The 24,318-nt window shown below is 32.4% G+C and overlaps 1 protein-coding gene across 1 annotated transcript in view; it reads left to right on the top strand.

Annotated features, from left to right (window-relative positions):
- The window catches only part of LOC115889937 (ras-related and estrogen-regulated growth inhibitor-like protein), a 41,386-nt gene that overhangs the window by 6,584 nt on the left and 10,484 nt on the right, over positions 1 to 24,318 (top strand). Inside the window, exon 2 of the mRNA XM_030910041.1 lies at positions 19,684 to 19,740. Coding sequence (XP_030765901.1) covers positions 19,684 to 19,740 — 57 coding nt within the window. The remainder of the gene's footprint in view (positions 1 to 19,683; positions 19,741 to 24,318) is intronic.

The raw sequence follows: 24,318 nt of genomic DNA, 5'->3' as shown, positions 1-24,318 counted from the left end.
ACGAGCCCCGTTATCAACTCGGTGTAGCATAAACAGAAGGCCCGGACGTGGCTCGGTGTCTACTTCACGAAACGTGCCTGGCTCGGGTACGGTCCGGTGTACCGTGAATCATCCTTAATACGAACCCCGTTATCAACTCGGTGTTGCATAAACAGAAGGCCCGTACGTGGCTCGGTGTCTACTTCACGGAACGTGCCCGGCTCGGGCGCGGTCCGGTGTACTGTGAATCATCCTTCATGCTTTCCGCAACGTGGCGGGAACGGAGCGTTTGTTATTTGCCTAAAATATGTATAAGCTTCCAAGCCATAAATAATTATTCCGAACAGTTGAACAAAATAAAGCAGGTTCAGTGTTCTCAGGAGTAACTTTAAAGTTTTTAGTTTTAGACATCCGAAAGCGCCGTAACGTACCCACAAACCATAACCTCAAATTTTCCAGTTTTCTACTATGAATTTGAATTCATAGTTCTCACAAGTGTGATTTGTGTTATTTTGTGTGTTTTTTCTTAAAGAAACGTAAGTATTTTTGATCGTTAACCTTTTGTTTTTTACGTTTCGTTCCGTGCCCTAGCGGACAAGTCAGCAACAAGCTTTTATATCATATAAATTGTGTAATGAGATTATAAGTTGATAGTAAAAGTGTTACAGAAAATTGTTTTCTTCTTTTTAGAGCATTTAAATAAAAGCTTGTTTTTAAAAATGTTTTAAAAGCTTTTATTTAATTTGCAATGTATGTATGTATGTATTTCCCGCGGCTTTTGGATGGTTTGTTTTTGTCTCTGTCTAACACATTTGAATTGGTGGTATCCGTTGTTTTTGATAAACAGTAAAATTGTCACGTGATGGTCATCTTTCGTGATTTATAGTTTTTTTAGTTTTTTCTTTAATAAAAATGTCATTTTTCATAGATATTTGTTTAATGTTTTTTACCAGTTCACATCCCCAAAGAGCCCATGGGTATTCTTACGTAATTTACTGGCAGTCTCGTCCTTTTAAATTCAACCAATAAAATTAATATCGTAATAAAAAAGTTCCAAACACACGTGCTTTAATTAAGGCTTGATTAAGGTTTGCAGAGCATCAGCATTTGCCATAAAATAGCGAGCAATTTGTAACAAAACCATTTAAATTAGTGTAATCACAAAACTTTAATCTATTTCCGTATTGTAACGGAATTTTAAATTATGTCTTTATTTTCGAGAAAATTTAATCCAAACACAAGGAATATTTTGTTTATGTTTGACCATCAAAATCTTAAAAATAAAGAAGTTGTTTAAAAATGTGTTACAACACAGATATAGTATAATCCTTTATTTTTAATTTCCTGCTTTATTTGTGTAAAAATACCTAGCCATTTTTACATAAAACGTTAAATGCCGAACACTTATTTTGCTACTTTTTCGGACTAGTCAAATGGACTCTTAAAGTATTTAATTTTACTGGGTGTTGCATTCTTTTCATGTCACACAGTATATAAATATTTTATACTTAGTTTATAAATACTCACACGTGTTAGGCGTTAAATTTTCCATATAAAACAATAGTTATTTTTCTAGAACGCTACATTATTTTTTCATTAAATAACTCCAGACATATATAAAAATTCCTGGTAGTATTTTTCGATAGCTTCCTGAATTCCTAAAATATACAAACGTCCCGTCGATCATAGTTTTTCTAACCTGGATTGAAAATTTCACACGTGCGAAAAAAAAAAGAAAAATGCAAATAAATAATGCCATTATGTTTGTTTTTTTTTCTCATAACTGCGAACTAGTTATATTTAGATTATATATTATACAGATTATTCTTATTGGTTGTTTTTTTTCGTATGAAATGGTCCAGTTTTTCAAAGAAAAATTAAATAAAACAGTTAAAACGTAACCTTGCATTGCAAATTGCAACTAATTATGTTTTGGAAGTAATGAACTATTCCAAACATTTTGAGTTAATGTTATTTTTAGCTGGAAATATTTCGAACAATAATCACTTAGTGATATTGTTATGGAGCTGTCAGCTTCGGAAAATAAATGATTTTTCATTAAAAACAATTCGTTCGTAGAGTTTTCTGTGCTGTGAGTCATGATGTAAATTTTATAATAGAAAAAAAACACTATACAAAAATGGTTTTACTATTAAAAACACGGTTTCTGTTAAATTAGTGCATGTTTATTAACTGGTACTTTAGTGTTGTTGTGTCTCACAATGTACCGTTTGTGTCCGGGAAGGGTTCATAGCTTCATAGTTGTTGATTTTCGAAAGAAATCAGTACATGTATATTATTTCGTATATTTTTCATTTTATTGATTTTATGGAAAGCACTGTTCATTAAAATGTTGTATCCTATGTTATAGGGCGTGTTTCTCTTTATAACTTCCTGTCTCACAATGTACCGTTTGTGTCCGGGAAGGGTTCATAGTTTCATAGTTGTCGATTTTCGAAAGAAATCAGTACAAGTATATTATTTCGCATATTTTTCATCTTTTTCTTATTTTGTTAAACGTTTCCACAGGATGTTTCAAACTTTCGCTAAATCTCATGCCAATATCTTATTAACAGATTTGAAAGCCTAAAATTAGTATTGTGTAGATTAGAAGCAAGTCTAAACAAAAAGGTCGATTTTATTAGCGTAATAGAATTTAAATGGGATCGAATTTATGATGCTTTCCTCTTTGTATATAATAAAATCCATGAACACACATACAATATTCGATCGATTTTATATGTTGGAATTCAAATTCTTTACAAAAAAATGATAAAACTTTATATGATATAAAGAAATAATATTAAAACTAAAAGAATTTCGGACTGCCATTGTCTTTATTTTACTTTTCTCACACAACGTTTCGATCAGAAGTATCATTGATCGTGAGTATTAATCCAATCTGTGCACACTAAGTCTGTATATTCTGTCTGAATCAATGCTTTCCAAAAAAAAATATAATTCAAAAAAAATCGTATTTCTCCAAAAAAGAAATCCTTTATGGGTATTTCGCCACTGCACTGCAAGAAAATCTACAAAATAAAATAGTTATTTTTTGTAAACACTTCTGCGTTAAACCTAAACGGACACTGCTTGTCAGAAGTTATGTTTACAGTTATACAAATTTGCCTAACAAAGAAAAAAATGCTTAACGTTTCGGAAAGTTTATCTCTTTCCGTCGTCGGAAGCAAAAAAATAGTAAGAATAAAGAAAGAAACTACTTGAAATGCTTAAATTCAACTCTTCGAGAACACTTTACTTTTTTAAAACAGATACGTCTACAAGAAACCGTTGACGTTCTGTTAAAATGACATTGTATCAAGTTAAACTTCAAAATTAACAATTACTGATAACAATTACTTAATAAGGTAAAAGAATCGGTAAAAAGCTTTTAAGTTAAACGGTTTTATCTTATGTGCACTGAAAATTAGAAAATAATAATAACAATTAGGTATTTTGAACTTCTAGTTCAGAAATATTTTAGTACTAGGCAGAATAGCTTTTAGGCATATTAGACTAAAATAAAAACGTGGGGCCCCTCTGAAATCCTACCTATGGCAAAGCATATGTTTATACTTTGGTAGATCATGAGCTCGGCGTTCGCTGGTGAAGCCGCCACGGCTGGTTATTGATTGTCAAAATCTCCAGTTACGATTATAGTAAGTCGATGCAATCCACACTTTGTACAGAAGAAAGTATTACAGCAATAGTTAATGGGCCCCACGTTTTTATTTTAGTCTAATATGCCTAAAAGCTATTCTGCCTAGTACTAAAATATTTCTGAACTAGAAGTTCAAAATACCTAATTGTTATTACTATTTTCTAGAGTTTTCAGTGCACATAAGGTAAAACCGTTACTTAAAAGTTTTTTTACCGATTTTTTATTTTCTAGTTTTTAGTATTTAACGGAAATGCCTACCGAATATTCCTCATTCTATTTAATTCATTTAGTGCATCATTATTACATGGTTTTTTACATGATAATTTATTACAATCTGACGCTCAGGTGTTTCTGACGCTAACAACTCTCTCTGTCTGTCGCGTTCTGATGCTAGCCTAGACTCATGACGCTCAGGTGTTTCTGACGCTAACAACTCTCTTTGTCTCTCTCGTTGTGATGCCAGCCTAGACTCATGACGCTCAGGTGTTTCTGCCGCTAACAATTCTCTCTGTCTGTCACGTTGTGATGCTAGCCTGGACTCATGACGCTCAGGTGTTTCTGACTCTACCAGCTGCCTTTGTCTCTCACGTTGTGCTATTAGTATTATTGTGTAGCAGTTTCGTTTTTATCTTTGTTTGTTTTTTTATTTATTGTTTCCATGTTGTTCCCACGAGTAATGGACATTTTAACGGTCGACCCCCCCAGAGGTCCAGTAGAGGGGCAAGGCTATAATATACAAAAAGAGGCGCCCAATCTTGCGGGGAAACGCTTGCGACATTACATTTTTGCCACCCTAATGCCATACAGTCCTCAGCACGTTTTAATCTATTACCTTAACTTGGGTGGTAAAGCTACCGCTAACTACGTAGGTACATCTAATCACCTATTTTTTTTATCTGTCCTTCTAACGTCACACAATCTTGGACACAACTGTTCTGGACACGACTACTCATGCCCTCACCTAATACGCCATTTTGTAACGATGTCCATCTTGGATTTTAAATTTTGTCATAATCACAGTATTCTACTAGTTTTTTCTACTACCCTTTCATTTGATACCCATATTGAGGGGGTTGTGGAAAAATATGAAATCCTCCATTTTGTACCGGCGGCCATCTTAGATTTCCAATGTTATTGATATTACTATATTGTATTGTCATCGGAACTAAAGGTGTGTACCAAATTTCAGATCAATCTGACAACAGGAAGGTACTTAAATTTCAATTTCTAATTTTGACCCAAATAAACAAACAAATAAATAAATACCGTACGGGTCGAGCTAAATAAAACCGTTTAATAAAACCGTTTAAAAACCAAAAAGACCCAAACTTTCTGTATGATTATTTTTCAATTTTACGTATGTTATGTTTATTTATGTTATGTGCTTTAAAATCAAAGAAGCGATTGCCATACATTACTAACATCTACAGATGCATGAGCAATACATTTATTTTTATTAGATTGTATTAAAAAAAATTATTTTTCTTTTAGAGGCTATCGTTTCTTTCAATATAATTTTGTCGTTATTAAAATTTATTCTGTGCCCTGTGTTCCATGAATGCTGACAAATCTTAGATTTGTGAAAATCTCACTTTCTTAAATAATCTTTATGTTCTTTAATTCGAACATTTAACGTTCTAGATGTTTTACCAATGTAAAATTTGTCGCATTCACATGGTATTTTGTATATTATATTTTTATTATTAGGTATGTATATTCTGTCTGAATCATTTTCATTTTATTGATTTTATGGAAAGCACTGTTCATTAAAATGTTGTATCCTATGTTATAGGGCTTGTTTCTCTCTACAACTTCCTGTCTCACAATGTATCGTTTGTGTCCAGGAAGGGTTCATAGTTTCATAGTTGTCGATTTTCGAAAGAAATCAGTACATGCATATTATTTCGTATATTTCTCATTTTATTGATTTTACGGAAAGCACTGTTCATTAAAATGTTGTATCCTATGTTATAGAGCTTGTTTCTCTCTACAACTCCCTGTCTCACAATGTATCGTTTGTGTCCAGGAAGGGTTCATAGTTTCATAGATGTCGATTTTCGAAAGAAATCAGTACATGCATATTATTTCGTATATTTCTCAGTCTCACAATGTATCGTTTGTGTCCAGGAAGGGTTCATAGTTTCATAGTTGTCGATATTCGAAAGAAATCAGTACATGCATATTATTTCGTATATTTTTCATTTTATTGATTTTATGGAAAGCACTGTTCATTAAAATGTTGTATCCTATGTTATAGGGCTTGTTTCTCTCTACAACTTCCTGTCTCACAATGTACCGTTTGTGTCCAGGAAGGGTTCATAGCTTCATAGTTGTCGATTTTCGAAAGAAATCAGTACATGCATATTATTTCGTATATTTTTCATTTATTGATTTTATGGAAAGCACTGTTCATTAAAATGTTGTATCCTATGTTATAGGGCTTGTTACTCTCTACAATTTCCTGTTTCACAATGTACCGTTTGTGTCCAGGAAGGGTTCATAGTTTCATAGATATCGATTTTCGAAAGAAATCAGTACATGCATATTATTTCGTATATTTTTCATTTTATTGATTTTATGGAAAGCGCTGTTCATTAAAATGTTGTATCCTATATGTTATAGGGCTTGTTTCTCTCTACAACTTCCTGTCTCACAATGTATTGTTTGTGTCCATTAAGGGTTCATAGTTTCATAGTTGTCGATTTTCGAAAAAAATCAGTACATGCATATTATTTCGTATATTTTTCATTTTATTGATTTTATGGAAAGCACTGTTCATTAAAATGTTGTATCATATGTTATAGGGCTTGTTTCTCTCTACAACTCCCTGTCTCACAATGTATCGTTTGTGTCCAGGAAGGGTTCATAGTTTCATAGATGTCGATTTTCGAAAGAAATCAGTACATGCATATTATTTCGTATATTTTTCATTTTATTGATTTTATGGAAAGCGCTGTTCATTAAAATGTTGTATCCTATATGTTATAGGGCTTGTTTCTCTCTACAACTTCCTGTCTCACAATGTACCGTTTGTGTCCAGGAAGGGTTCATAGTTTCGTAGTTGTCGATTTTCGAAAGAAATCAGTACATGCATATTATTTCGTATATTTTTCATTTTATTGATTTTATGGATTCTAGATGTTTCACCAATGTAAAATTTGTCGCATTCACATGGTATTTTGTATATTATATTTTTATTATTAGGTATGTATATTCTGTCTGAATCAATGGTTTCCAAAAAAAAATATAATTTAAAAAAGATCTTATTTATAAACCGGATTTCCCCAAATACCAAAGTTAACAAAACCCTAGTTATTTAAGTTGTAAATTATGCCAGGATGTTTGATATTGTTATAGTTTGAAACAGTTGAATTATTTTTTAAACAAAAGAAAATTGAGACATCTGTTCATTTTTCTGGTATTTATATCATTCTAAACAACTTCTTCTCGGTAAATATTATTAGAAGCGGATTTTTTTAAGATTTATAACAACTTTTGAGTATAAAATGGATTAGATTTAAACGAAACCATTTTTTTGCGTGATTAATAATATAAAAAAGTAATTTTAAGGCCTAGGCACAAAAGTAAAGCACTTTTACGCCTTAAAGCATAAAAGTACAAAAATATATTACTTTTTTCCATAGCAACTGTTAAAATTGCCTTATATCTATCAAAAATAGTAGATAAAATAGTACTTTAACTGCTAGGATAGGTTAAAAACTTAATTTATTCTCGCACGTTTTTTAATTGCTTCCATTTTTGAAAATTTTTGTATTCCTTTTCATAAGTTATTCGGGATTTGAATGGAAGTAGATTGGATATGGCGTTTGTCGCCTCAGCCTGAGTATCTGTTTCTGGCTCCAATTCAATCAGCAATCGACACGAAAGAGAATTAAAAAATATTGACTCAAAACTGACAACTAAAGAGACAGCTTTATTTGTTTGTCAAATTACATAGAAACAACGCCAACTCAGCCACAATATTTTTTAAAACGTAACTCGCTGTGGAAAAAAATATTGTTTTATACACGACGATAAAATTGCATTATCGTCTCTGTTATCGTCTCGCTCGTGAATTAATCTTTTCGGTGGACGATAAAATACCATTTTATCGTCTTGTATAAAAAATAACTAAAACTGACATAAGTGTCAAATTCAACGAGCGTAACCATAGTTTCTTGATATATAATTACTGACAAAGTATTACTTTTGAATCTTTTTATGTTATTCTTTGAATAAGAAGACTAAGGAAGGAGCATATCAAAAATCTTAGGTACACCGCGATGGGCCTCAAATATGGCCGACTTAAATTCCGGTTTATCAGTGTCGTTCTAATTTTATTAAAAAAATGTAAAACTATGATGTAGGGTAGACGTGGGGTAGACTCAATAATTTGTTGTTTTATTTTACGTTGTGAATAAATGTTGGTAGTTATTAAAATTGTTATAAAATATATAATTCTAATAAAAATAGATAAGTTATAATAAGTATTTATTACCACAAATATCCGATACGCTACTGAAGCAGGTAAGTCAAATTAACGTATCTAAATTCTTTGATATCTAATCTTTGACAAGTAATAAATAAAAGCTAAAATGCAAGAAAAAATATATAATTTAGTTAATTTAAGTGAATTTCATAAATGATCGGTTTACTACACGTATGTATATTATATAGTCACTTACTAGCGAAAAGTTGTTCCATTATTTCACTCAATTTTTGCCGAGATCTACCGCACGCTACACAACCAACTATTTTAGAGTCTTTTTCGATAAATCGCGATAGTGTCACTGTTAATTTAAGTGCTGCCACAATTTCCATCTAGATTTACTACCTTTATACAACTATCAGTAGTAGAATAAATAATAAATAACATAAAATAAGCTCCGTAAAGACTGACAAATCCACAAAATTTCAAATCAAATTCAAATGTGTCAAATGAATCGTCAAACAGAACTGTCAAGGATCCCCACTTTAGATTCCTTTTTCCACCCACCATGCATGAATACATGGATAGCATTATGCTCCTTCCTTAGTCTTCTTATTCAAAGATTTTATTTGGAACTTTAAAAATTGTTTAAAAAATTATTTGTGGCGGAGAAATTATTCGGAGTAAAAATGACTTTTTTATTTTTTCCAATTTGATTTTTATAAAAAATGGAGACAACTTTTTCTAAAGTTGTAGTTCCAGCTGAAACACCCTGTATAAGTATGTATACAAGTTTGGATTGAAGTGACGATGACGGGACCCGTACTGTTGACCTAAAAACGAGACACATATCAACATCTACCCCAGATATTTCGATTGAAAGCATCTTGCGCTCGATTGCTTAATGGGAAAACACACTTCGATTTCAAGTTTAAGTGGATTAGGCAACCACTGCTCGTGCAAAACATGCATTTGCGATTGGCGATGGCAAAATTTATACGCCTCTCGTCAGTTATCAAAATATGAATAAACATCATTCATAAACTGAAAGAAAAGTTTATTATTTCTTTAAAGTAGGTAAATGTTTTCACGAATATATATTGGATTAATATTTAAATTTCACAAGGACCGGTAAATGAATATGAAATTATTTTCACGTGTTATCAACTGAATACACTTAGATTCATTTTGACATACATTAAACCAGTAAACAATTAACAACAAATAGAAATATCATATACAAGATACTATAAGAATGTTAGAAATTTTATTATTGCTGAAACATCGAAACTGTTAAATGTTATTAAGAATAAAAGAACATAAAGATTATTTAAAAATAGGTGATTTTTACTATATGCGCACTAAGCTCTGTAAACAATGCAACTATACGCACTATACAACTACTAAGTTCTGTAAAACCGTCTCAGATACTGTCTTTTGTCAAAGCCCTGAGATTATATGATGAATTCTTCTTCTAGTGCAGATCCATTAATGGATGTTTACGATAACATTTTCCATTGCTTCTCTGTTCCGGGCGGTGTGTATTAACGACTGAACATCGAGTAGCTCTGTCCACTGTCTAATATTCCTCAGCCAAGACATTTTCTTCCTTCCGATACCCCTCCGGCCTTCGATCTTGCCTTCTATCAACAAATGCAACAATTGATATTTGGGGTTTCGCATTATGTGCCCCCGGTATGCGGTCTTTTTCTTTTTAATCAATTCAAATAATTCACGCTCTTTGTCAACGCGTCTGAGAACTTCCTCATTTGTCAATCTAGCCGTCCAAGGTATCTTTAGTATTCTGCGATATAGCCACATCTCAAAAGCCTCCAATTTGTTGATGGTAGCTGCTTTCAATGTCCAACCTTCCATACCATAAAGGAGCACCGACCACACATAATAGTTTACGAATCTTAATCTAAGGCTAAGGTCAAAATCAGAACAGACAAGTACTTTTCGAAACCTCAAGAATGCCTGCCGAGCTTGTTCGATGCGACATTTAATTTCCTTGTCTAATGTCCAATCTTCGGAGAGCCAGATGCCCAAGTACTTAAATTTATCTACTCTTTCTATGGGCCTTGAGTTAAATGTTAGGATGGAGTTTATAAACACATCTGGGTTTCTGGATATAATCATAAATTTGGTTTTCTTGATGTTGATGTTTAAACCCATTGCTTTGCTCTGTTCTCCTACCTTGTTGACCAGTTGTTGTAGGTCGTGTATATTGTCTGCAATTAAGACCGTATCGTCGGCAGAGCGGATATTATTAATCCACACTCCATTGACTTTGACCCCCATTTCCACGTCCTCCAGATTCTCTTAGAAAATATCTTCTGAGTATAAATTAAATAGGAGTGGAAACAGCACCGAACCCTGTCGCACCCCTTTCTAACTTGTATGGGATTGGACATGGTATTGGACAATTTTATTTGTGCTGTTTGGTTCTAGTATAACTTCTCAATGCATTGGATGTCTTTATGATCTATATCAAGTCTTTTGAGGAGTTGCATTAATTTGTGGTGCTGTACGCGATCGAATGCCTTTTCGTAGTCTATGAAACACAGGCACACATCCTTTCTCTGATCGTAGCAGTTCTGGACAAGCACCTGTGTTGCAACTATCGCTTCCCTGGTGCCTAACCCTTGTCTGAACCCCATTTGCGAATCGCTTATGTCCCTTTCACATTTTTTGTAAATTCTCTGGTGTATTATTTTCAGAAATATTTTTAGGGTATGGCTCATCAGGCTGATAAGTCTGTGATCTTCACACTTTCTGGCATTGGTCTTCTTAGGCAGGGGTATAAAAGTAGAACGCAACCACTATTTCGGGTAGTGACCTGTCTCATATATAATATTGAATACTTTATGTAATGCTGTAATGCCTCTTTCATCTAGCAGCTTAAGTATTTCTGCAGGAATTTCATCTGGCCCAGCCGCTTTGTTATTTTTCGAATGCATAGAACATTGTTATTTTTCGAATGCATAGAACAGAATTCCAATATGAAAGTACTTAGAAGGAACAGACTCGGAAGCAAAAACAAAATTTACCAACTGAAAGATTCGGAAGGCCACCTAGTCTCGACCACAGATTCAATGCTGACAGTGATTGAAAAGTTCTATACAACACTATACAGCAAGCAAATAATAACGATCAGCGAACCCACTAGACTCCCAGTCATTAATGTTAACTCGGAGCAAATTCCTGAAATAGACGTAGAAGAAATAAGGAAAGCCCTGTCCCAAATGAAAAATAACAGAACACCGGGAGAAGACAGAGTAACAACCGAAATGTTCAGATCTGGTGGACAACTTCTACTGCAGAAGATGACGGAAATTTTTAATAGATGCAAACGCTTCTCATTCACGAAAAGGGTGATAACACCAGACTCGACAATTATCGTCCCTTCAGCCTGCTCTCGCACTTCTACAAAATATTCACAAAGGTGCTGACAAATCGCCTGTCAAACAAATTCGACTTCTATCAACCCCCGGAACAGGCAGGGTTTAGAAGTGGATATAGTACTGTGGATCACCTTCAGGCAGTCCGCACTCTCATAGAGAAAAGCACTGAATACAACTTCCCTATATATGTCGCCTTTGTGGATTATGAGAAGGCTTTCGACTCTATAGAGCTACACGCCATCCTCGATGCCCTACAAAATGCCAGAATAGACTACAGATACTCGGGCATAATATCATCTATTTACAAATCAGCTACAATGACTATCAAACTGGATGACATAAATATCACAAATAAAATTAAAATGGAAAGAGGAGTCCGACAGGGAGATACTATTTCCCCAAACTTTTTACACTGGCCCTGGAGGACGTATTTAAGAAGCTGAACTGGGACAAGAAGGGTATTAAGGTAGATGGTGGGATGCTTAACCACTTGCGCTTCGCTGATGATGTCGTTGTCCTGGCCTCATCGTTGGAAGAACTTCAAACAATGCTCGAACAACTTCACCACACATCTGCGCAAGTAGGTTAAAAATGAATTTGTCTAAAACTAAAACCCTAAATGAAAATGAAGAGCAAGTTAATGTTAATGGACAAAGGATTGAGAACGTTAAAGAGTATATATATCTAGGTTATGCCATAAAACTCGGCAAGGAAAATCAAACAACCGAAATTTCTAGAAGGATCAAACTCGGATGGGCAGCTTTTGGTAAACTTAACTTTATATTCAAAAGCAAAATCCCAAATAGCCTAAAAAGAGATGTTAACAACAAATGCGTCTTGCCTGTCATGACCTATGGTTTGGAGACTATGACGATGACGGCATGAAGTGTGAACAGGTTGTGAGTGAGCCAAAGAGCTATAGAAAGAGCCATGATGGGTATCAGTCTTTGCGACCACATTAGAAATGAAGACATTCGCCGACAGACGAGGATAACGGACATCGTAGAGAGGATAGCTAACTCTAAATGGTCTTGGGCAGGACACTTGGCCAGACAGTCCGAGGAAAGATGGGCAAAAAGACTTCTTTGCTGGAGGCCACGCCTAGCAAAACGCCCAGTCGGCCGACCTCCTAAAAGATGGACTGATGATATCCAAACCGTAGCCGGTAAGAACTGGATGAGGAGAGCACAGAATCGAAACGAGTGGAAGAAACTGAGAGTGGCCTACATTCTGTAGTGGATGAGTAATGGCTGAGAAGAAGAATCTCTAATGGCATCTACGGTCAAAAACGTGATTTCTTCCCTCCTACATGCTCCAAATACTTACACATACTACAACGATTAATTTAATATAATATAATAATAAAGATTATTTTTCTTTGACCCAGGTTTCAAAGTTGTTGTAGGTGGTCTCGTATAAATTTTTCGACTTTTCGGGCACTAACGTGGATAGCGCAGTTACAGCAGCTTGTTGAATATCCAAAGAGTCGTCATTATCACTCGTTTTTTCACAAAACTTTGTAGGAAATACGGGCGACGTTTGTTTGAACCTGACAGAACTTTGTCATTAAACAATGCATAAACAAAGCCTTAGAAACCGATTACCAGAACATTTTAAAAAATGCATCGGCTTTCGCCTCGTTGGACAATTTTGCGTCCCGTCCTTAAAACACATTCATTTCGCAACTTGTTACATAAATAGCTATTTCGATTTTTCAGTTACTTCTTTATGTGTGTGTGAGAGAGAGAGAGGAGAGTGGACGATATAACTTGCTTCCGCTTAAGAAAAAAAAACGAAAAACAATACAAATCTCACCTCATATTTAGAATACTACCGGTAAAATTCCAGGATTAAAATATGTGTCAGTAGGTCCTGACCTGACCGCCAAATTCATATTTATTATAAACATATTTTATATATCAAACGATTTTATCCCCAGTTAGATGCAATTCAATCGAAGAGCCAGGCGCCAAACGACGCGACCTTGACTCATTTTTCTCTTTTGTTTTAAATTCGCCGCCAAAAAAATGTTGCACAAAGATTTTTTTCGATTCCTTGTTATTAAACGATATAAAAATAGATCGCCCGGTATATTTCAGGGTCACCGGCTGACACAATCGTGACAGAATTAAAAAGAAAATATTGCAAACAATAAATTTTTCAAAATAAAAGAGAAATAAAAATAGAATGGTGACAATAATCCTTGAGGGAGATTTAAAGATAATGTATTTTTATAAATATCTTATATAAAACTATTTCTATGGAATTTTTACTACAATTCGATATAAAAATGAAATAGTTAAATACATTTTTGTCTGGAAATCATTCCATAATATTCAAAGAAAATTAACAATTCAGGAAAAAAAACAATAACAAAATTTGAAAATCCTATACTTTAGGCTTTTAAAATTAAATTTAACATTACAGTTGTTTATTTACATGTGAAGGCCTTGCAATCTTACTTTGTTTACATTTTTACATTTTATTTTAAGTTTTTTTTTCTTTATAAAAACTCTTTGTGCTTGGACGTTGCAAACCGACCGTTTTCTTCATCTACACAAGGTTTTACTTGGTACGTTTTGACTGAACAGATATAACTGACAAGCAAAATGTTACGTCTAGATGAGGCTTTAATTTTTTTTAAACTTTAAAATAGATAAATAATAATGTAATATATCAAACAATGATACGACCAATAGTGCTGTATGCATGTGAAATTCAATTTCAGTTCAATGCAACGGAAAGTTCGAGACTAGATATTTGGGAAAGAAAAATACTGAGGAAGATTTTTGGAGGAAAGAAGATAGACAATATATGGACCAGAAGAACAAATGAAGAATTAAAGCAACTATATCGGGCACCGAGTATAACGGGAGTATCAAGAGCACAAAGACTGAGATGGCTGGGACATATTGAAAGAATGGCTGAAGAAAGAATTCCTAGTATGATAATGAAACGTGAAATAGATGGAAAGAGAAGGACCGAGAATCAGATGGAAAAAGGATGTGGAAGAGGACTTGAGAAGGATAAGAGTGGATGGGTGGAGGATAAAGGAGAAAGACAGAAACAAATGATGAAAGATTCAAAAAAACTAAAAATTATTAAAAGTAACCATGGCCCTGAAATTAGCTGTATTTATTTTAAATGCAAGAACTAACGGTTTGTAAGGTTGCAGTTAGCGCAGAACAAACAAGCAAAAAAGGCAGATGCAGTTATTTATTATTTTTTAACGAGCATTTGCAAACATGTTGCCAAAACAAACCAGGTTTTATTACTTTTAAACCATAAAATTACCAAATTATAAAAAATTACCAAATTATATACCTACCTTTTCAATAAATATTTGTTTTTATTATAGAACTAATCATAGGATATTTATAAATTATACATCACAGACAGATTAAAAAGATATATATTTACTATATATTTTTGTTGGCATGATTTGACTATAAAATATTTAATTAACATATTACTAATTAATATAAATATTAACGATAATTTTGTGCGTAGACTCAATATTGTTGCCAAGTTTGTAAAGCTTGTCATCTTTCCAGAAGGTAGGTATATATTTTCGTTTTCAGACAGCCCAAATATTTCAAAAACTGTCTAGCACTTACCAAAGTATGAAAGATATTTGAAATTTCTAACTAGTTTTGCAAAAATATAATTGCCGTTTAAAATAGATTTGTTTTCAAATTGAAATTTGAGGAAATAAGCGGTTATTAGCTATTATTAAAACTTTGAGTAACATTTGAGGAATGTAAAATCGATGTAAGTCAATAAAATTCTTTAATTGTTTTATGTTTTTAATCGAGTGAATTTATATTGAATCGTGTAAAACTGTAAATTCGCTCAAAGAAAAATGTCAATTAAATTACACTAAAAAAATGATTATTTTAAACAATAGGCATCTACAAAAATTCAATCAAACCAAAAATATATTATTATTTGTTTTGATCCCGACATATACAAGCAAAATAAAATATAGTTCATATCAAATAAACTTTAATTAGCGATGGGAACTATCGAATGAATTAGACTATCGAATGGTTAATGAATGAATGATTTCAACTATCGAATGGTTTTATTCGAATAAAATCATTCATTCATTTGTATACTAAAGCATATGTGACAACCTCGCCGTGCGACTAAATGGTTATCGTTGAGCCACGACTATCGAATGCTTTTGATAAATGAAATTTAGTATTCGTTTGATTTTTGTATGCGTCAGTGCATTATTAGTTCTTCCAAATTCTTATAACTTCGCCGTATAAATACTGTGCTATTTTTGCGTTTATTAAAATAGTTAAAATACTAAAATAGTAGTTATTTTTTAATTTTATTTATTGACGATTGAGTGCATGTGCAGGTGGTGATTTTCCGTAGTCCGATCTTTCAATTATTTAATTTTATATGGTCTATTTTTTAATGGGAAATTTTGAGAAGTAGCAATTTTTAAGAGAGATGAGATGAACTTACAATTAATTTTAAAAATACATATTTGTATTTTAGATGTTTTAATAATATGATAGTTGAACTTAATAATCATATTTAAGTAATGTGGTTAAGTAAATGGGGTTATCGAACTCAAACTATGGGGTGAGAAAATTAAATTGAAAGTTTTATACGTGCCAATTTAAAAAAAAAGTTAACGATGTTTGTATTTTGTTTATGCTAATTCTCTTACATGTAGTTTTTTGCGAAGAAATATTTCATTTATTTTTTAAATAAATGCCAGTAAAAGTGAATATAATTTTTAAATAGTAATATAAAGCACCTAATATAAATAATTTTGATTTCTAATTTTTTATTTATATTTTCCTTCCATTACACTGCATGCTTAGAAAATTAATAAATGTTTATATTTCATGATTTTAAAATTTGTTGTTAATATAACAAATTAGTTCTGTAATTATTATTATTTAATAAACCAACGTTGCCACACACAAAAAATTTAGAGAGTATATTATTTTTAAATAGGATCTAATATAAATAATTTTGACATCTAATTTCTTGTTCATATTTTGCTACTACTTAAAAAAAATGTTTATATTAAATGATTTTAAATTTTGTTGTTAATAGGTATAACAAATTATTACTGTTATTATTATTTATTAAACCTGTCTTTGCTTAAAAACATTAAAAATCATTCTCCTACATCCAAAATAACAAGTATTATTGCAGTGTAACAACAGAATATTAATAAAAAAAATGCAGAATATATAGACATACTATCCCTAACTAACTAAAGCCAAACAATAATATTCTTTGCTAATATAAACTAATACCAAAATATGGCAACAGCGCCCTTCATAATGTGTTTTCTGTGTAAATACGAGCACCTCAATAAAAAAAATAATGTGCCCTTATCTATATCTGACTCCGCAAAAAATCAAACATGCCGGCTTCTTTCATAGCAATGCCACCGACCGCTGTCGGGTTTCTCGGAAAGAAACCTACGTCGCCGGGCGACAACTAAAATTCAGTTAATATTTTATTATAATCGATCCTGACGAATAAATGAATTTCATAAATGAATGAATTTTATAAATGAATGGTTTTTGCTGCCGAATTACTAGAATACAATATTTCAAGGCAGATGACGGATCTATTCGATAATTTTTATTCGAATAGTTTTCAACGAATGTTTTCTTACTAACTATCGAATTATTCGAATGAATTGCAACTATCGAATGTTTCGATAGTATTCATTCGATAGTTCCCACTACTACTTTTAATCACGCGATTAAGCTTGACCGGCACAGCGTTGCCACCTTTTACATATTTTCTTTTAATCGAAATATTTTAGGAAAGGAAAATAAATGAATTATAAATTTGTAAACAGGTATTATTTACGTCAAAAAAATCACCTTCTTAACAGCACTTAAGGGACATACAGGGCCATTACTACCGCTTTTTTACTTTCAAAATATTCTAATTAAGTTGCGATGAGTTTTTTACGGCTATTAAGCTATCTTGTACACTTTTCACTAAAACAGGTTCAATAATTGGTATCAAACTTAGTTTTATGAGTTTACATGAATTACATTTTTCTGTTTTGTATATCCTGGATACCTCTTTTATACGATAAAGTTTTTCTATTTATATTATTTGTCTGGGATGAAAACAATTAAGTGTGAAAAAAATTAACGCCACGCGACTTGTCAATAAAAAGATATAATTAACCATCTAAGTCTCAGTGTTTTTGTAACCCTATTTTTAAAAACTGGCAAGCATCCTAACGTATATCAACACGGTATGAAGATCACACTAAAAATCCGTATATAAAAAATTCTCAGCATCATCAATTTAAAAATATAGCTGTATACGACATCGGATTAACTTGCTGGCTTCGGTATGGTGATAATTTAAAAATTCAAGAATTTATACACCCGAATTTTTAGAATTTTTAGAGATATTAAAGTTTTTTAGAGATAATGAGAATAATTAACATTTCAAATTTTTTTTCAATTTGTCCTTACACTGAATTAAACATAGTTTTTGATTAAAATTAATTTTAAGTTACGTAAAAAAAATAGTGATGAACAAATTCAAGATCAAGACCAAGACTTTCTTAGTCTTGGTCTTGCAGGCTCCAGTAATCTTGCTGCAAGATTCTTGCAAGATTTTCTAATAGATTTTTGCTAGAGGCCTTTTCTACACAGAAAATATTTAAATAAATAATTTCATAATAATTTAAAGTAATTCTTTATATCATATAAATGTGCAAAAAAATTGCAAGACCACAACGGTCTTGCATGCTTGGTCTTGGTCTTGGTCTTGTACATCAAGCACTAGTCCCGTTCATTATTAAAAAAATATGCTTCTTGAATGATCTTTAGAAAACACCAAGATTTTTATAAAATAAAAACACTAAAATTTCTAGGAAAATGAAAATTACCATGCATATTTTTATCGGAACTGAGACTGTTTGTCTGAGACGTGAGTGACATGTGTGAATAAACCTTTAATGTCAATTGAATTGTTTGTTTGTCATTTGATTACCTTAGTCTCCCAGAGAAATAAGTAGATCTAGAGAAGTTCTAAAATATTTGTTGATATACAAATACGATCTCATTGTTCACAACTTGCAAAATTACAATTTTTTTACAGAAAGCCAAAGAGGGTTATATATACAGGGTGTAGAATAAGTGCAAGTATTAGATCTCGATAAAAGAAACATATTTTCTCTTTATCGTTTTTCAAATAAGTCCAAAATAACAGAATTCTTTTACTTTGAAATTTTCCAAAAAAGTGATTTTTTGCTAAAATTTTGAGAACAACTGGATCTTTTCTGGATTTTCTTTCTTGTAAATTTAACCTACTACCTATGTTACCATATTATCAAGAAATAATTTTTTTTAAACAAAAACTAAAAAAATATCCAAAGAATGTTCAAAACATTCCGAATTTTGAAAAAAAAATTTTCGCGAAAAAAACCTCATAGGCGTGTTTGAGGTTGTACTATACTACCAGTTAAAATAATTGCACTTATTTCTGGGACACCCTGTATAGTTCAAATCAAATAAACTTTTAGTCACGTGATTAAGCTTGACCGGCACAGCGTTGCCGCCTTTTACATATTTTCTTTTAATCAAAATATTTTATGAAACAAAAATAAATTAATTATAAATATATAAACCGTTATTATTTAGATCAACAAAACTCACCTTCTTAATAGCACTTAAGGTACATAAAGGGTCATTACTACCGCTTTCCCGTTCAAAATGTTCTAATAAAAGTTGCGATGAGTTTTTACGGCTATTAAGTTATCTTGTACGCTTCGCACTAAAAGTGATTCTAAAAAGAACAGTTTTCGACTGCAAGGTTTGCTACACAATTCATTTAAACCTCATTTAAACATTTAATTTTAAAAGAATATGTTGCCATAGTTGGCAACAATTAATTTAAAAATCGCGCCCTAGATTACGCAACTAAAAATTTACTTGGTATGGAATATATTTCATTTAAATTTTAAATATTTTTACTGTTTCATTTCAGAAACGCCTCTATATTACCTTATTTCTCTGGACATAAGCGATTCACCGCCAAATCTTGATTTGTCTCGTGCATCGTTTATACGAAAACAACTGTCAAACTCGTATCTTACTTGGTTTTACGGCACACTCGACTATTTTTAGCTAACGAGACTGTTTACACAATTTTCTCAAATTGACGTCCTTTTTTATTTACCTCTTCCTTATTTTTAGCCCTGTCCGTGAGGTTCCTGACGAGACGATACATCGGCGAGTACGATCACAAGTCAGGTGAGTAATATCTAATTAAATTAATTTTTTATAATAATAGCTAGCTGAATCCAGCTAAGTGTGTACTGGCCTGACAGTGAAGTAAAGTGAGAGGTGATTGGGATCAATGCAATCTCAATAATTCCATATTAAGGTTGATTCTCACTATACCTTCCGTTTCCATTCCATATCCATTCCATATCCGCTCCGTATTTTTTATTGTATTGACGCTATACGTACGCTTCCGTTCCGTATCAGTTCCATACTTTTTATCATAGTATAAGGAAACTAGTAGCTTCACTCCTTGCCAAATCCTTTGTTCTTTTTCTGCCACTTTATATGACCTTGTTCTACCGTCCCGTGACCACTGACGTAGCTGTATAGTCGTGGTCTATAACTAGGCAAAGTATAGTCGTGGCACTCGCCATAGTTTCACAGAGATGTATTTAGGAAAATATGAGTTCACAATAAAATAAAACAAGTTATAATTGAGTTAAATTTTTTTTGAAAACAGAATATTTTTACATTTCGTGTAAGTAACAATTCTTCTGTATCTGAAAATCGTCTGATGGGAAGAAATGCGGAAAAAATATATAATGACATATTTTTATATTATTACCTATTTCTTAGAACTTTGTAAGAACTTGACAACGCTGTTTCCGATACGCTTCAGTCCGTCCGTCAAAAAAATGTATGGAAGGAAAGGATATGGAACGGAAGGGAAACGGAACGGTTAGTGTGCATTGTCCTATTCATTTACATGATATAATATTTTATGTAAACGAAAGGAAAACGGAAGGGAACTGATATGGACGGTATAGTGAGAAGCAACCTTAAAATGTAAGGTTTTTGACATATTTCAAATTTAGTGAAAATGAAAAGTACTTTGCCAGAATGGTCCTGGCAGCCTAGGCAACGCAACTCTCTCCTGAAAAGGAGAGTTTGAGAAGAAAGAAGAAGAAGAATAGACTTTATATTTCACTAACAGCTACCTAAATTGTAATGTACCTTGTACAGCCGGATATTTAGTTAAAACATTCATTGTATGTTAAACCAAAATAAAATTTGTCCTAAACAGTTATACAGGGTGAGACAAAATTAATATTGAACATTGGTCATTTTTAAAAACAAGTTTCTCCTTTATTTTAAAGAGAATACTGGTAGAGGGCGCCACCTACATGTGTTTTAACTATTTTGAAGCGTAATAACTTTTTGTCCGTACCTGCCGAGAGAAAAAATATACATCTCTGTGCTTTTTTACGTAAAAAATATCTCTTTGTAAAAATCGCTACGAGCAACCGTTCTCAAGATATTTAGAATGGAAATGGTCAATACATCCCATTATTGACAAAAAATAAACACGTTGAGTAGATAGTTATTTCACTGAAATAATAAATTTGTGAAATTTTTATTTTTTTAAATTAATCGTATTTTTTCTGCAAAAAATTATGATAAAACAGCTTTTGTTGAACTTTTGGTACAAAAACATTTCAAATTTATGATCTCAGTCTAATAACTATATACTATATTAGTCAACATGTTTAATTTATGTCAGTGATGACAGGTATTGATAATTTCGATTCCAAATATTCCGAAAACCATTACTCGTAGCGATTTTTACCAAGAGACCTTTTTTACGTAAAAAGCATCGTAAATGTATACTTTTTTACTCGGTAGTTTTATACAGGTACGCACGAAAAATTATTACTCTTCAAACCAGTTAAAAAATATGTAGGTGGCGCCGTCTACTAGTAGTAGTCATATTGACATCAGAATCAAATTTATCATGTCAAAAAACTCCCAGACACCAATTTTAATCCAAATATTGACGTTACTGCAGAAATTATCTGTAAAAAATCGAAATAAAAATGAAACTTCTACACCCTGTATCTCCGAAACTAAGCATTTTAGAACATACATCTATACGAACATTTTTACTTATTTTTATCTGCAGAATATGCTGCCGAAGTTTCCGGAATACAGTTTGGACCACCCTGTATATGTTTTATTTATTTATTAATATCTTTGAAACTATCGAAATATATTTACAGTACATCTGCTGGATCTGTGTCTATGAAAGGAATGCGGGCAAAAAACATTGAAATAAACAGCAATATATTTTATACGTCGATTTGAGGAGTGCGTCACCGCAATTCGCTCCACCCACTTATTTTATTGGCTACTTGCAAATTTGTTGAATTTTTATTGATGGGACGCGTCGTCTATTTTTTTATGAAAAACATCGAGAGAATATCGTTTCCCCTCTCACGGATACCCCGTAGCTACAAAACGAACAGACGTACTGTACTCATATCTCAGGATTATATGTATAAATAAATACAAGCTGTTTTCTTTATTACTCTAATTCTACACCATTTTATTAGCTAACCTCCATCAATAATTTTCAAACCGACATTTATAATACAAGTATTTTCAATTTACTCGAACCCTTCCTCTTCCTCATACGCACAATTTCTAAACAACCTCAGTTAGTCACTGAAACAACCGAAAAATCATAAAAAATGAAATATGCCACGCTTTGTTTCGCGACAGCTTATTATATCTGTGGAATTTTAACTACATCATACAGTATTCTGTCTGCGTCAAAGAAGCGCCACCTTTTCAAAAACACGTTACAAAATAATTCGCGTTAAAGTACCTGACGCGTCTGGTTTTGTTTTTGGCTGATGTTCCGTTAAAAATAGATGAAATGTCACCAGGAACGATACGATTAAAATAATCCAAATATACTTTAAAAATGTTAATATTAGTGTAAACAGATACTCCCGTGACATTTTATACTGTTATACCGAGTGGCGTCTCTCATACGACGCGCAGTGGCGACTCGTGGGTCAAAAATTAGGTGAAGATTTAATTTTTTTAAATCGCGCCGTAGACGAAAATTTTTTGGCGCATTCACCATTTTGTCAACATTTTTTAAAATATTATTTGAAACATTTTTGCCGCATTCACCATTTTGTCAACATTTTTTTGTTATTATTTATACACTAATACCTAAAATATTTTCGTTTTAGTTTGGGCTAAAACGCATTAAGTAAAAAGAGATACAACCAGTTTTCGATTAATACGTTATTTTGCATTCCAGTGAAAATATAATTAAATTTAAATTAAATATAATAAACATTATATATAGTGTCCACCATAAACTTGGATCCGTATGGACGTTTTTTGTGGCAATCCTTAATTTGAGTATTTTTTCGGTGAAGTGTCCCTTCACCTACTGCACCTGACGAGCAGCCACTGACGACGCGGAGGCATGACAGACTCCAAGGAGAATGACAGTTTGTGGATTGTTTGACAGTTTTTTGGTTTTTTAAAAATATAGAGAGTACTACCAGGGTGTCCCAATAAAAATTACACATCAAAGTTGTGCTTTTTGTAATGGAATATCCTAATTGATTTTCGGATTCTGAAAAATAAAACTTAGTTTCGTTAAAGAAGTATGTGACTAAAAGTATAGTATACTAAGGGCTGGCAAAGGTTAGTCTTGGGTCGAGATTTCCGTATATAAGAAGAGTACAATGCGTTTATAATGTACTGAATAAAGAGAGGACAGTAAACACGTTGCCAAACGTATGAAATAAACCGAGGAACTCTGCACGTCGCTAAGAGACATGGCAGGGGATATAGCAGATTTGTCGCAGTTGACCGGTCGACCCAATCAATACCTCTGTCAGTACTTAAAGTTCTAGGGAAAGGTGTACGTCATGCGTTCAGCTTCACGATTTAATTACGTCTCGTGATACTTAATTTGTTTATTTATTAACGAGTCGTTGTAATTTTCCTTATAGCTTGATTTTTTTAAATTAAAACACTTGCGTTTTTGGTAACAATAAATGGAATTGAGCGGGTAATCGATAGTGGTCGCGCTATTAGAACTCTGAATTTAAAAATCGATATCCCGAAATCTATTAGAAATAATAGATTGTAGTTTTTTCAAGAACTTTGTTAATATTTCTGCTGTATTTTCTTTGTAGACAGTATGTGAAAATCTTTATCAATAAAAAAATTACACGATTGCTGAAAATCGCTATGCTCTAAAAGTAAATGGATGGATTGTTTACAATTTTTGAATGGAAAAAACAACCTTATCCAAGTTTTCTTATGTAAACATATTGTAAAATATCCGATCTTGAAAATAAACGAAAGTTTCAATATCTAAAGTGGTTCTTGAGTTATGGCCTGTTAATAATAATTAAATGGTTACTTTACTTGATAGGGAAAGGCGTATCGGCAACGCCGCAACAGCACACCGTCGCGCATCGCGTCGGTCGGTCGCATTTCTCTCACTCCGACTTAATAAGATCCCTATGCGATTTACTTCGACACATGTAAATGCCGACCCAAAAGTAACAGTTGCCAGCACGGTATGTAAAGTTTTAAAAATATTTAGCATTTTTTAAAAAAGAAGAACACATTTTAAATTTCAATAAAAACTACCTAAATTGAAATTTACCCGGTATAGCCTAATATATAGTGAAAATAACTATTGTACTTTAAATCAAACTAAAACTTGACTCAAAAAGTTATACAGGGTGCGACAAAATTAATTTTGAACATTGGTCACATTTAAAAGCC

This window comes from Sitophilus oryzae, unplaced genomic scaffold (genome assembly GCF_002938485.1).
Source record: "Sitophilus oryzae breed Bouriz unplaced genomic scaffold, Soryzae_2.0 scaffold_857_pilon_pilon, whole genome shotgun sequence".
Taxonomy (NCBI): domain Eukaryota; kingdom Metazoa; phylum Arthropoda; class Insecta; order Coleoptera; family Curculionidae; genus Sitophilus; species Sitophilus oryzae.
The sequence above is the reverse complement of the archived record's forward strand: the minus strand, read 5'-3'. Positions and strand labels throughout refer to the sequence as shown.